Source organism: Pleurodeles waltl, chromosome 5 (genome assembly GCF_031143425.1).
Source record: "Pleurodeles waltl isolate 20211129_DDA chromosome 5, aPleWal1.hap1.20221129, whole genome shotgun sequence".
Classification (NCBI taxonomy): domain Eukaryota; kingdom Metazoa; phylum Chordata; class Amphibia; order Caudata; family Salamandridae; genus Pleurodeles; species Pleurodeles waltl.
Genome location: NC_090444.1, coordinates 1,426,101,246 through 1,426,116,953, shown reverse-complemented (window position 1 = coordinate 1,426,116,953; position 15,708 = coordinate 1,426,101,246). Strand labels below are relative to the sequence as shown.

Here is a 15,708-nt window from a genome sequence, read left to right as displayed (position 1 = left end):
GACTTTGCCTTGGAAAGCCATTTTAAAACATACAATCAAAAGTAGTTCTTTAAGATTACTTTTATCAGAGGCAGATCATATTACAATGTAGAAACAGCACATCGTTCAAGTCAGGCATGAACATAGTGATTAGTAACATGAAAAAGACCCGCACGATGTGTGTGATATCAACACAGACCAAAGGAAACCACTTCATGTCATTGGTTTGCTTTATTACGCGGACAGCGAAGCACCTATAATTCATTGTTCCCTTTACTAATAAGATGAAAAAATAATTAAGAGTCTTGACATTGGAAAATGAAATTGAACTTCCTCAGCTGATGTTAGTTTATTCCATTTTATCTTACTTAAACATTTTGGCTCCTGCACTTCACCTTTTTCCTTTCCTAGTTCATTTTAAGTGTGGTGTTAAGAAAAAACAAGATCTTGGACCCAACGAAAACAAGCGAACAACAATGCATTAGATGTTTTTGAACATTGGTCTAGAGTATAAGTTGAAAGCTGTGTTTTGGCCTTGTGTAAGTGTGCAGTATCAATAAATTGAATTGCATGCAAATTGATTCTTTATTTTCGCTATCAGAGTATTAATTTGGAAACCTTTTTATACACAGTGAAGGCTTCAGTTATACATTCTCACAACCCTTTTTATGGCTAGTTTGAAATGGAACAGTATTATATATAATATGTGTTGGAGTGCTTATTGATATATAGTACAACGTTAAAAATGTAATTGCCCTTAGGCGTTTTTCTGGATGAATTTGCTAAATAAAAAAACGTGGGATTGTATAATGCATGACTCTTCAGTCTTTTCTAAAGACAAATGAGTTGCTTTTGAATTGATAAAAAAGTAGAAGAAATTGCTTTCATGATGCACACACTTGTAAAATGTGACTCTATCAGAACCTAGACATCAGGATTACTCTTTCTCTGCTCCTTTACTACTGACAGCAGCTCCAATTTCTTGTGACTGCAGGGAAACCTGTAGTGCAACAATTTAAAGCATATAATAACCAATTGGCATCTCTCTCATTCTAAACGTCCTCCTGTATTTTTTTCTGCAGTTTTTTTTAATTCTATGTTACTTGGACCAGTCCATTAAGTACTCTGCGAGCTTAACATGTTTTACACAACGTGACTGTATTTTTCTGAGCGTTTTTGCTTCTCCCCTTTAATAAACATCAAACTCAGAAAACGTCTCCCAGGCAAGGTAGTTTCCCGTTTGAGGAGAGGACCCCTGCATAGCCTGTCTATCCAATGTGAGAGACAGAGGACATAACACATAGCTGCCAAGTTTTCAGGTTGCTATGTATGACATTTTCGTAATCTCAGTATAATTATGAGTGATTTTTTAACAACTATGAGTGGCACTTTCTTGCAAGCACACATCAAGCAATGAAAACGAAGGAAACATAGGCTGGAAACGAGACTCACTGTGTTGCGTGGGGGGGCTCAGCTCTGGTGGAAATTGGCACAGATGCACCATAATTGGTGACTGATGATCCATTTTGAATGTCTTTGGGGCCCCCGGCTGGTCGTGGTGGTGTTAAAGCACTGAAGCCATTAACTTAGGCCGCGGGCAACGAGTGGAGGGCTTCGGGCCACTATCTCATCTGGCCCAGGCCGCAACAGACCAGTTCAGTTGACTCAGCCATGCCAGACGGGGCTGGCACAGGTTCGTGGGAGTTCAATCTCTGTCATACTAATAATGAATCTGGACTGGGAACCGCTGTCACGTGACGCAGGTTGGACGAGCAGGAGGGGGGTCCATTAGTCGGAGCTTCATCATCAGCCTAACACTTGCGGGCCGTGACATGCGCTGCATTCTTGCAAATGGTGCACCAAACGCACACAAACGTCCCGAGCCAATGATTATGCTGCTGCAAAGCACAGACACAATACTCTGGTTGGACGCTCACTGACTGATGTCAGCTTCGCACGTGTGTGTTGGCCAGGCGGTCCCAAGGGGTCCATCAATACCTTTTTACGCTGAAGACAGATGTATAAAGGCAATATACTAGTATGTCTATCAAACTCTTCCGGCCGCAGAAATATACATGATTTCCAAAAACCTGCAATACCAAGACCCAACAGCAGAGGCACAGTTTATGATTATTGTTCATTCTGTACCTCCCAGGCATCACCTTGATAATCTACAGTATAAGGAACAAAGCCCCTTCCTTTGCAAAAGCGAGACATCTCTCTGTTCACTTTTCGCCTAGCCCTCTCCACCGCAGTATATTTTACCGCCCCTCTCCAAACCCCTTTAGGTACTAGAGTCGTCACTACCACTTTCGTACCAGCCCAAGACCTCCCAATGATGTCCAGATCGTTTTTCATCTCTTTTATCAGGCCTAAACCTGACAATTGTACTAAATCATTTTCACCTAAATGTACGATAAGAACATCAGGACAGATTCTAACAGATAACAAATTTGGTAAGTAAGGAAGCAACTGTCTCCAACTCATGCTTCCAATACCCCACCATTTGATTTTAACTTCATTACTCCGGAAACCTAGATTTCTTCCAAATGGTCTGTTGTCAGCTTGTTTTGCAGCCCATTTCACAAATGAATGTCCCACTATCCAAATAGACATGAAGGTAACAGCCGGGCCGGCCACACAACCTGAAATTAGATCAAATTGTTATATATCCTGTAAGAACTTAGCGTCCTCAAGATCTCTAATATAACGAAAACAGCAATCAGATGATCAACGACCCAGCTTCTTCACATCTGTGATTGAAAAACTTAATCTGGCTGCTTCGGATGCTGTTCCTATATGGAAAGAATGTGTGCCAAAACGTAAAGGATCCAATCCTATATAATAAAGCGCTTTCCTCAAGACCCCCAATACTTGCGCAGAAGTTAGCCTTGAACCATCTTGATGGCTAAAAATAAAAGCAAACTCTGTGCACCCCAATGCCTTAAAACTGAACCAACTATCTACTGGACATACCATACCTCCAATCCTCTTCAATGATACCGTGGCGCCTTTCCTTCTTTGATCTGTCTTAGATTGTTCGAGAAATATTCGCACATATTCACCCGACACTGTGATATGTTCCTCCTGCAGCCCAGCCTCCTGATTCTTTCCCAACAGCTCCGATATTCTGAAAGCGCCAAAAAATAACCATGACATGCATAGCCAAAATAAAGTTTGCTCAAAATGTGAAAAACATACTTGCCCCAAGATACTTAACAAACTTACCAAAATCTTCATGGATATAGGATCCCTGGCTGGGCGATTAGACTGCTTCTCTTTCGCCCAGCCCTGCAATAATCTCCTACCCATTTCCCCAGCAGAAGGTTCGTAACCCCGGAAAAACTTGCCATAGAAATTCAAACCGGCCAATTTGCCAGAAATAGTTGTGGCTGAAATTTGTCTGTTAATATTATTCATTATGAAAGATAGCACATCATCTCCCCTTTGTAGCCAGCCTTGCTCATTACTAGGCCGAAAAGTTGCTCCTGTTCTTAAAAATAAATCCTCCCATGCTTTCCTATAAGCCCTCTTAGTGCTTTCGGCTAATGATTTCTCCACTAATCTTAGTATCCTCATTTTGCAAGTTCCTTTGGAACCAGTGTTTCAGTAAATCGGCTCCGGCGCCAAACCACGGAATCTCCGCCACTGTGAACAAGATATGCGTCCGCTATATTATTGTTCACACCTGGCACATGTTTTGCTCTGAATACAATATTGAACATTAAACAACCCAGCATTAATCTTTGCAGCATTTTTAAGAATAACCTATCTTTGACCTTTTGTCCGTTAACCAAGTCTACTACTGTCTTATTATCCACGTTGAAAGTAACTGTCTTGTTCTCTAGATGTTTTCCCCACACTGCTAGGGCTACTAACAAAGGGAAAAACTCAGAAAAGGCAATGCTTCTATTGTCTTTTAACCATGCTTCCGGCCACTCTTCTGCACACCATCTCCCCTCCCAAAACTCTACAAAACCACTAGCAGCTGATGCATCTGAAAAAAATTTGGACTGTCCAAACAAAGTATTCGTCTGGTAACCACATCGTTCTTCCGTTAAAACCCCTCAAAAAGGCCACCCATACTCCAAAGTCTGCTCTTAATCCAGCTGTGATCCGTACTCTGTGGTGTGGCATACTAGCTCCTGACATTGCGAACCCAAGTCTTCTGCAGAAAGACCTACCAACTCTTACCACTTTACATGGGAAGTTAAGTAGGCCTAGCAAACGTTGAACCTGATGCAACTGCAATTTGTTAGCCTGAAACACTACTTCTAACACCTTTGTAATCTCCTGAACCTTGGCCTGTGGAAGCCTAGCCTCCATCTTTACGGTATCCAGTTCAATACCCAGACAAACCAAGCAAGTTCTTGGACCTTCCGTTTTCTCTGGGGCTAAAGGAACACCCAGTTCGCCTGTCATCTCTTGGAACTGTTCCAATGCTATTTCACACTCCCCACTTCAAGCTGCTCCAACTAACAAAAAATCATCCACATAGTGTGTAATCAGCTCTCTTCCCATGGAATAAGTAAAACACCACTGTAAAAAAGTACTAAAGGATTCAAAGAGGTTACAAGAAATAGCACAACCCATTGGTAGCATCTTATCCACATAAATCTGATTCTCAAACTGAATACCCAATAGTGCAAAATCAAAAGGATGTACTGGCAACAAACGAAAAGCTGATTTAACATCACATTTTGACAATTCAGACCAAGGACCTACTGTTCGCACAAGTGCCATAGCCACATCTGCTGATGCAAATTGGACAGCTGCATCCTCCCTTGCTATGTAATCATTGACGGATTAACCTTCTGGCCATGAAAGATGATGAATCATCCTGAATTCTCCTTTGCTCTTTTTTGGTACAACACCTAAAGGGGCGTTCTGCTTTCCTACTTATCTCATATCAGAGCTTACAGAACCTCTCTGGAATGCACTTCTGAGTTCAAAGAAGACCTTTATTGTTGTTAATTCTTCCCCACCCACAAGTTCTTGAGAGACTAATTAATAGCTTTCAAGCACATGTTCAAAAGAGTAAAAGTAGTCGCAGCAATGAAATCAAAATATATCACAGTACTTCTCAGTTGCAATGTACACAGCATATATATATATCTTTATATGATTGTAGTAGCAAAGCATAAAAATCAAAATTCATCACCGTATGAGCAAGTAGGACCTATCTTCAGCTTCATCTTTCTGGGGTCTGCAAGTTGATGACTCCGGTCAACTGCGAGAAAGAGATTATCTACCCACACGGGAGACTGGCAACTGATGCCTAGTTCCAGCCTGAAGTCAAGCAGATTCGAATCTAACTCACTGTAGCCCAGAGTCATCCTTACAAAAGCGTGCCCCCTCCTCTCAGACTCGGGAAAACTACACAAGCCTTTGGAGACTGGCCAGATCTCCTAGACTTCTCCTCTTCCCAAGCCTGAGCAGAAAGGAAAACACCAAATGTACTCTCTCTTATCAGGTCTAGTCTGGTGTGAATAAAACAGCTTGGTTCATCTTGTGGAAAAACATAGCTTGGAAAAATACAGCTTGGATTCTCAACTGCAATGTCTAACTCCACGTTAAAGGCAATTGGCAGCTAACCTAAATATCAAATGTAATGTCTAATGTCATGTCAAAGCCAATAGGCAGCTAACCTAAATATCAAATGTAATGTCTAATATCATGTCAAAGCCAATAGGCAGCTGAGCTGAATACAAAATGTAATGTCTAATATCATGTCAAAGCCAATAGGCAGCTAAACTGAATACAGCATGTCAAAGCCAATAGGCAGAATACAGAATGTAATGACTAATGCCATGTCAAAGCCAATAGGCGGCTGAACTGAATACAAAATGTAATGGCTAATGCCATGTCAAAGCCAATAGGCGGCTAGGCTGAACAAAACATACAATGTGCTACTAGTGAGCACTGAGCAACTAATATGCACAGTGGTGAAACACAGTCATTGGTCAAACACAATTAATAGCATCACAAGGGGATATTATCAAACTCTCTGGGGGCCAATAAGGGGAAGGACCTGCCATTCTACCCTCCGAGACTTTCTTGTTCAATTTTTCTTTAATGATGCAGTAATGCTGCTTTGCTGACTTCAGGTCATCTGCAAACCTCCTAGTTCTTGGGTCCTGGTAGCCTAACCGAAAACCTTCTCTAAACCCTAATTCCAGCTTCACTGCCTCTTCCATGTTGAGATAAAATTGTAACCAGTAACTCAAAACGTTTACCTTAATAGGAGTAAAAACCTTTCTGTCAAAATTGAGGGTATCCTGCCCTCCCTCCATTTTGCCCACCTGCGTTAAAACATCCCTGCTCCCCAAAACATTGCAAAACCGCGTTTGCCTCCGCACTTTGAGCATTCATGTTTGTTCCTGCATGGATTCCTCGGACAGTATCCCCTATTAAAACCCCAGCATGCTCCTGAATTGAAATTTTGGTCCTGTCCCCACGGGGTGGGTTTCCCGAGAAAAGGCCGAGACTGCACCGCCAGACCACTGGCAGTATGCATTGCAGGCGGTGGCCTCTGTGGATACATCCACTGGACCCATAACTCATTATCCACCTCTCCCCATGGTTTATCAGGCAATAAAACCATCCATGCTCGGAATTCTTCATCATGTTGTATCCATGCAAAACAGCCAAATTCTGTGCTAGCTTTCCTGATTGTATCAATGTATTTAAATATAGCTACCACCTATTCAATATATTTTTCACAATAAACACTTGCGAATATCAAAAATGCTGACGTCCATGTCTCAATAGTAGTCGGAACCCTAGGTCTCCTTGCCAATTCCCAGGCTTCCTCCTTAGAACCCTCTTTTGATTGTATCTCTCCAAGTAAAAGTTTGTACACATCTATAAATTCTCCTTTCCAAATCTTCTCTTTTGTCCCTGCACTCAAATTTGCTCCCAAAAGCATGGACAACCCCATGCATGGCAATCTTTTTAAGCCTTCAGATCTACTCTTTGGTACTTCATCTGTTTTTTCTTTTTTATTCTCCCCAGCTTCAACCTCGCCTACCTCCTCACTCTTGTCTTTGGGTACCCCTTTATTCTTTACATCTGAAATCTGTGTACACGCTGTTTTTACTATTACCTCTGGTTCAGTACCCACACTTTTATCAACAGAGTATTTGAAACTTCGTTTATTACGACGCCCAACCTCATTATTTATTCCGCTCCCCCCCCCCCAACTGCACCACCGTTGTGTCTCACCTGTATTTAATTTATTCTTTGCGTCCATCACCAGAATGCACCTATCATTTCTCCCTCGTGCTTTCTTAAGACCCCAACCTTTTCCTGATTGCTCTGTCTCCTTAGAAACCTGCAAAATATAACCTTTGGACAAGTATTTAGCATCCCCTCCGCCCCCTTTTTGTTCAAAACGGTCTTGTCGATCCCCATTGTTGCGCCTGTCTGGTATCTACCCTTCCTTCAGATCGTTACTTTCTTCATCATAGTCCAATTCACATATCTCAGTATCATCATTCCCGAAACTTGTCCCTGCACGTTCCCCATCGCCCGCCCCACCATCGAAATTCTTCCAGTCAACATTTTTCTTTTGTACCTCAGAAGTTATTTGGTGCTCCCCCACTGTTGGGACGGTTGCCCTGAACCTCTCCCTCACTTCCTGCTGGTTCTCCCAAGTCACTCCAAACTTGGCCGGCTGGTCCCCGCTACATCTGCCAACCTTATGCAGCATGCTCCCACTGACGTCCTGTAAGCCGCAAAAACCTTCAGGAACTGTGACCTTTGTTTTGCCTCTCTCTAAGCTCTCTTTACATACTACGTCGTGTTCCAGTACATCAAAACACCTGCCCCCACCCAACTGACGGGGCTTCCCTCCACCTTCAACATTCTTTGTTGAAAATACACTTTTCTTTAATGATTTGCTATGCACCCTCTTAGGTGCTAAAACAGAAACCCCTTCTGAGAGGTCCTCTGTCACATTGTTGGGGCTGTGTAAATCACTCTCCACCCATGCTGACTTCACGGGAAGTAATTCCCTTTCTATACCAGCCCCAGTCATAACTTCCTCAGAGCGTTTTGTTAAAGTCCTAAAAATAGGTATTTTCCATTGCACCATGTGTTCAGACAAATTGCTAGGCAACCGAGGCTTCTCAGACCACCTTTCATTCCGCTCTGTTTCAACGGGCGGGGCTGTTCCAGAAAGCTGGGAGTCACCGCCCAACATGTATTTTGCATAGAAAACCGAGTAATGTTTTGATCATTTCTTTGTGGCCATTGAAGTATAGTGGATATAAAAACATTATGAGCAGTGCTAATTTTTTGCAGAGCCTCATAGTTTTCCTTAGGAGCCCACCAATGGCTTTCTCGCCTTGATCCCCCTCACAGGACTGACTTTAAATGACTGGTCGCTAAACTAACAGGGCCTTAAAACATTGTGGTAACCAGCTTCAATGCCTTTCTATTCCCTTCGTTTTCTTCTCCATTCAGTCAACACTGACCATTATTGTACAGAAGCTTACAAATTAGGCTAATCAGTTATATAATTTTCTTTATTATTATTGTGCATCATTTGCGTTTACTTTTGTCACAGTGAAAGAATGTCTTCACAAGTATCATCTGTTCACATCCAGTTTATTCTTTGAGTATATTATGTTCTCTTATGTTGACAATGCAGCACACGGATGAGATTGAGTGTAGTTTATAACAGGTGTGTGATTCATCCATCTAATGCCATGACTAATCTTTGTTCTGCCATCAATAGATATATTGTATAATCAATGGCCATTTGGGTTATTTTGTTTGTGTACAAAAACCTACACCTGTCATGCATGGTATCCCTAACAAACAGCCTAAGACCACCAATAATAGGAAAAATGCTATCATCTTTAGATTTTATCATGCCGCTGCATCACATAGCAATTGAACTGATTCATCCTACAAAGTCTTTCTTGCCTTTCTGGTAATGCTCAGCCAGGATCCTGTAGTCTTCACAAAATGGAGTATACCTTGTAGTTGTGTCAGACGTTACAAACCAATTCACTGGTGGGATAAAGTTTGGTATAAGTAGCCAAGGTTGGCCTGTCTTGAGAAAAGTGAGGTTGGTGTATAATTAGAAATCTTGAAAACACCTAGGTACTAGTGACTTAAATTATACTTGGCTTAATCCACAAATTCTCCTGGAGTCCCCATATAACAAAAGTAAAATTAAGTTATTCAATTTGTTTTCTGTCTTAACTGGAATTCTCCTGAGGTTCCCTCTTCATTAAAATAAGCAGAAGGCTAGTGTCCAGCCTTCAGGCTACGAATTGTGTTAAAATTTTAAAATGTGTTTACTCTTGGTGTGTATGTTATTATCCCTGCTTGTTTTTAACCATTTTTGCAAGTATGTATGTGCTTTATGGCTGCTGAAGCGAAATAAAGACTTATTGAATTGAAAATACAAACATAAGTTTCTTCTTTCAAGAAAATGATTAAAAACATTTAACTATTACAAAGAGCATTGCATGAAGTGGGGAGGGAAGCAGACGAGTGGTATTGCGTCAATCTAATGACTGGAAAGGGTGAACAGTGGTGGCACTTTACATGTATAATGGGTTATAAACAAAACCAATAAAGAAAGATACACAGAACTATTACAAAGGGCATAATGCTCTTCGTAATCAATAGATATGTGATGTTTAAGGGATTTAGAACTCAGTGCTTTTTCTTAATGTACTTGACAACCGCCGAGTTGGTAATTGTCATGTCAATGAAAAGAATGCATTATTAATTTGTATTATTATATCTGTATTATTTTAGTAATATTCTGCAAAATGTTTGCATAATTATATCTTGTGCAATAATATTTGATTAAAGCTGTTCTATGTAGCACCTCCAGTTTCAACATTTTTCCTTAAGGTGGACATTTTTAGATCTGTGGAATTTTTCATCAGGGATAAATATGAAAGGAAGAAATACTACGACAAAAGTGCTACCATTGCCATCTCTGTAAGTAAAACATTTTAGTTAATATTTCATGGTTTTGTATATTCCTAATTAAAAAAAACACATTCGCCCACTCACAGACCCACACACCTACTCGCACACTCACTCACACACCCATTCACCCACACACCCATCCAGGCACTCAGACAACCTCTCACAGACCCACAAAACCACTCACACAGCCACAGCCACAGCCACAATGCTGCTCCCACACCCACTTATAGTCCCCACAGCCAATTACACACGCACTCACACACCCACCGTACACACACACACACACACACACCATGCACTCGCAGACATACTAATTACCCCACATACTACATCACTCATGACATCATTGATAATATCACTGCAACACTTGCAGTCAAATTATTGATGAGAAAACTGTTCATGGCGGGGGTGCAAGTTATAGTTACCTTTGGTCATGAGTTATAGTTAGTTGAGATAATTGTAACTGCTGATTTTTGTTATGATTTTGTGTGTGTGAAATCCAAACCTAACTATAATCCCCCAGTAACTTTTGTTTTTTTCAGTGAAGAAAGAAAAAGAAAAAAATATATTTTTATATGTATACCCTACATGACAACGACATTGCTACCTACCATGAGGCACTGCAGTGCATTTAAACTGCAGCATGCCTAGAGCACACTGGTGCTCCTGGCAGAAATATGTTTTAACACATTTATATTTGTATAAATGTGCCAAATATAAATATGTCAAAACCTAAACATAGTATATAAATGTACTCTGCAGCCCACATATGACATTTAACTTTCTGTGCCATAAGTGTGTTTTAGGCGCATTTCCAGTGGACTTACAGAGAAGTTTATAAGGCCAAATAGGGAGTTCCAATGTACATCACATGTTTCAGAGGAGGAAGCACAGACACCTTATTTACCTTTTAGCAGTGGCTTTGTACCAAAGGCATCTACCGTGTGGTCCAGAAAAACTGGGGTGACCATGCAGAAAAGACTGATTTGCTACAATGTGCAAAGATTATACAGAATCTTACACTGCTATGTTTGTAGGTTTCTGCCTGAACGGTGTCTTGATCTCTTGATAGGGGTTATATTGCACCATAGAAGTATACACAGTCCGTCACTGTGGTGCACAAATACACTTTCTCGATCTACTCACTGGTAGATTTTGTGCCTCATTTTCCACTAAACCGGTGTGTTGTGTTCCTTAATTTCTCCAACCTTGAATCTTTTATATACTCACCTGCTTGTATCATTCCCCATTGTCAGGCTGGAAATCACTGGAACATTAAAATAGCAGTAAACAGTATAAAATGACAAATAGGCCTGCAACATTGTTTATTTAGTAACACGTTCATCTTATTTGAAAAAAAAAAAAAAAACTTCAACCAGAGGTGGAATCTTAAGCTCTCCTACTCTCCCCTGGAGGCCCCCATAGCTCAGATTTCTACCACACATTGTGTTTGAGGGATTCCCCTGGTAGAGCTCTGCTCTAACCAGTCAGTGAACCTAGAACTATTACCATTTTTGATCTGCTCTGAGTTTCAATCAGTCCTGTCTTTGGCACTAAGGTACGGTAAGTTGTTTTTGGGGAATATTTTGTGTTTTCTGGGCCAGGGAGATCTTTTTATCCGACAGCCAACTGTCATCATGGTTGGCAGAGAGAAGAACTCTTTTCAGACCTTGTTTTGTGGTCACAAGATTTAGATGAACCTAATTTTCACTGTATTTATTGCCCTTATTGAGCTTATAAGGAATCAAAATGTGATATATGTAAGACATTTACAGCTGAGACTCTTTAGGAGAGAGAGGGAATGTTTGCATTAATAGCTGAAGGTAATTTCCTCCCTTCTATGGGAGATACCCCCTCTTCAGGAAAAGTTACTGAAAGGTGCCCCTCCAACTGCTTCCACGAAGGCAGCGCGTAAGAGGGGACTCAAATAGTTTGCTGATTTGAAATGGTCAATTTTACCCCCAGCTCAAATGTTAGTCAGACCAAGAAGAGCAGGCTGGTGATTATGCCTCACAAACAGTTTACAGCCCAGCACAATTAGATATAAGATGTCACCAATTTTGGATAAGAAATGGATGACAATGAATTTGACAATGAATATAATCATCCTCCTGATTATATGCCTCACACCTCTCAATCTTACATGGAAAAGATACCTCATAAATAGTACAAGGATCTTGATGTGGTTCAAGTATCCATGGCCTTTCTATCTATGTTGCAACAGATGAGGAATACGTTTAATACATTAATACCACACGTCAATTATTTATCCTCAGACGCTGTTACCTGCCGCACCAGTTCTGCCACTTACTCCACCTACTCGCTGAATGTTAAAATACCTAGACAACCATCACCGCTGTCTCCTCTACCACCAAAAGAACAATCTTTTAGACCTATTCATGAAGAAGACATGGATGATGTTTATTCCAATGATTCGGTATTCTCCGATATGGACAAGGAGGAGGGCGAGCTGCCACAAGACGATGGAGGACAAAATGAAAATGGACAGAAATTTAAGAGCTGCCAAAAAATTCACTCTATCGATGACATCTGAGGATCAATCACGTTTCCTTTACAACTTGAAGGAACATCCATGAAAGCCTGAAAAATATATATCCATTTTAGATTGTCTGGTCGAAAGGCCCAAAAGTAATGAAAACACTAGCTACAGTTCCAGCAGTGATACCTTTTCTGGAGAAGAAGTATAAGGCCCAAGATTTATCTCCAACTTCTCTCACTGGTCATACTAAACCAGATTCAGTTAACTCTTCGGCGGCTCAAAGAAGAACCAAGACTCATTCACACAATCCTCTGGTTTGCCAGATAAGGATAATAGACACATTGATAATTTAGGACAGAGAATTTCATCTTTAGCAGCAACTTAAGTTAAGACAGCCAGTGCCTTGGCAATTCTGATCGCCATATATGGTATGACATCACCTCTTTTTCTGGAACTCATCTCTGAAGGTGAAAAGAAAACAGAAGAGCTATACTTAAGATGAGAGAACTGATTTTCTTCTTCATTATTTATGCAGCATTAGATGCCTCAACTACAGGTTTCCACTAATTTGCATGAGGTACAGTTTAAGACGACAAGGGTAGTCCACAGGCTTGCGTCCTATCTTCCAATTTAAGTTTCTGGTTATGGCTTTTGATGGCGTCACTCTCTTTGATGTAGATAAGGCTTTACAAGGTCTTAAAGCTGACTATGCAAAGATGTTAGGGCTTCTACAGTACTGTAGATTTGGAAGATCTAATTTTCGTGGCTCTAGAAAAGTGCAGAACCTCATAGGAGGATTTATCCAATATGGAGGTCAGGCACCTACATACTACCCCAAACATAATCTGGATACCATCAAGAATATTCCTGCAGCCATAATCAACGACAATCTTAAGGAAGATCTTCAGCGAGGAAGACTGGTTCACAAACACGTACCAATGACAATCTAAAAAGCGCTTGACTCAGCCTTTCCATTTTTTTATCTGGTAATCAGAAGTTGGGAGGGAGAATTACACTTTTTGCTGCTGTTAGGGAGAATAGCACATTGGACAAATGGGTGAAACATATTGTTCACTCAGGTCATATGTTGGAGTTTGTTCAAAGACCCCTCCCCCCCAGTATGTCCACCCAAGAAGGAACATCATCTTCATTTGAAGGAACTGCAAAGAGAAATTCTCATGCTTCTCAAAGGAGCTATAGAGATGGTTCCTAAGCTACAGAGAAACCAAAGATTTTATTCCAGGTTTTTCCTGATCAAAAAGAAGACCGGTCAATGGAGACCAATGCTGAATCTCAGACAGCTGAACACATTCCTAAAGAAATAGTCATTTCGAATGATTACTCTACCAGAAGTCCTTCTCATGCTGCAGGAAGAGGATTATATGACCTCCCTAGATCTTTGGGACGCACACATCTGCATATCCATTCATCGAAAACACAAAGTATCTTCAATAGCAGGACAATGTTACCAGTACAAGGCGTTTCTTTTGGACTTAAATCGGCTCTTGGAATATTTACCATATCTCTTTCTCTCATGTGAGAAGGTCATCAGGTGTTCCCATAGCTGGCCACTGGCTCTTTAAAGCATCTGCAAGGGAAGGAGCAAAAGCTTCTACTGCGGCCTGCATGAGTCTCTTCCAGAAATTAAACAGCGCAAAATTATCTGTAGACCCCAACACAAAAATCCAATATCTGATAGAGACTTCTAGTTGCAGATTCCTTACCTTTGAATTTCCCCAGGCGTCAGAATGGATCCGGCGAATCTTTCTTCAAGCAATATCTCTGCGCGCCGTCAGGTGGTGTCGGTCTACTCGGCAGGCATTGTTGGCATCGCGGTCGAATATAGGCACAGACCCGGCTCGCTGACGTCAGTTCTTTTCTTTCTGCGCCAGCCTACACACAGATCCGGAGAAGAGCTACCTCAGTAATTTTTGGACTACGTCGACATTTTTGTTGTATTTTTTACGAGTTCGTGGATGCGTCGAGGGATGTCCCGCAAGACCGGATTCAAGCCCTTGGACTTCTGTCACCGAACTGTCGGTGACTGATCCGCATCTCGTGTGCTTATGGTGTTTGGAGCGCGATCAGGACCCGAAGTCATGCTCTGAGTGTCTGGTCATGAACCCGAAGGCTTTGAGGGAGCGATCCCTAAAGCTCATGGTGGCCCGATACTCGACGGTCCCATTCGAGAGGAAGGTCTACAGATCGGCCGTGGAGTCACCACCACTCTTTGTCCTCCAAGTCATCGGGACATTCGGGTCACAAAAAGAAGTCGTCGAAGAAAGACAAGCGTTCTTCGAATTCACCCCGTCAACCGGATGACACGATGTGGGAAGAGCGTGGACGCTCTAGGCCTATGTCAACCGAGCCTTCTTCTGGGTCGGCTCTGTGATTCCCTGGGAGCCGGAGCCACCCCCGCACAAATCAAGAGTTTTACGTGGCCATGCGCCTCATTTTTGGGCGGTCCGACCCACCCTCGTAGCCTTCGGGCACATGTGAGTCGGTTGGGGTTGCTTCGGTTTCAAAGCCATCGGCTTCGGCCTTGGCTCTGGAGGGCCACTCTGGATCCAATCGCGAATCTGTCCTGATGCTGGTCGTACCACGGCGACCTTCCCCGGCGTCAGGTCAGATGTCGACGCTCCCACCGTCGGTTGTGCCCACAATTGATGTCGATCCTATACTCAAACCTGACGACCCGGAGCCGGAACGACATCGATTGACGCCGATTCCATACTCTATGGGCTCTCCTGGGCCCAGGGTTGATCCAGACCCTTATTCTTGTGGGTATGGATATGGACGAGTATGGAGGGGTCGCCGGCCCCTTAAGAATACCAGCTTGACCCACAAATGGACTGGGTGGAGGATTTGGATGATGCCAGTGGACTAGACTCCTCCCCTGACACTGGTATGCTCTCTCCACCTAGCGTGGCTACGGAGGAGGATGCTTCTTACTCTATGGTGGTGAGAAGGGCGGCTGAGGTCTTGGACCTCGAGCTTTCCTTCTGTGGAGGTTAGGCCTAACATCCTAACCGAAGTGCTTCAACTGGGGTCTTCCTCTTCCGAACCCCTTTACCCTTTAGTGAAGCACTGCCAGACGTCCTTTTGGGTACTTGGTCCAGACCCAGCACAGGGGCTCCTGTGAATAGAACGATTGCCCGCCACCATCGGCCTGCGCCGTCAGACCCTAAATTCCTGACCCAACACCCTACGCCTGAGAGCCTTGTCATGCAGGCTTCTTCTTCATCTGGCGCATTCCCTGCCGCACCCCCGGA

The 15,708-nt window shown here is 42.4% G+C and overlaps 1 protein-coding gene across 2 annotated transcripts in view; it reads left to right on the top strand.

Annotated features, from left to right (window-relative positions):
* Window positions 1-15,708, top strand: part of SMAP1 (small ArfGAP 1) — a 677,565-nt gene that overhangs the window by 232,558 nt on the left and 429,299 nt on the right. For both annotated transcript variants that reach the window (XM_069235712.1, XM_069235710.1), the window contains exon 4: window positions 9,870-9,945. In XM_069235712.1, the coding sequence (XP_069091813.1) occupies window positions 9,870-9,945 (76 nt within the window). The remainder of the gene's footprint in view (window positions 1-9,869; window positions 9,946-15,708) is intronic.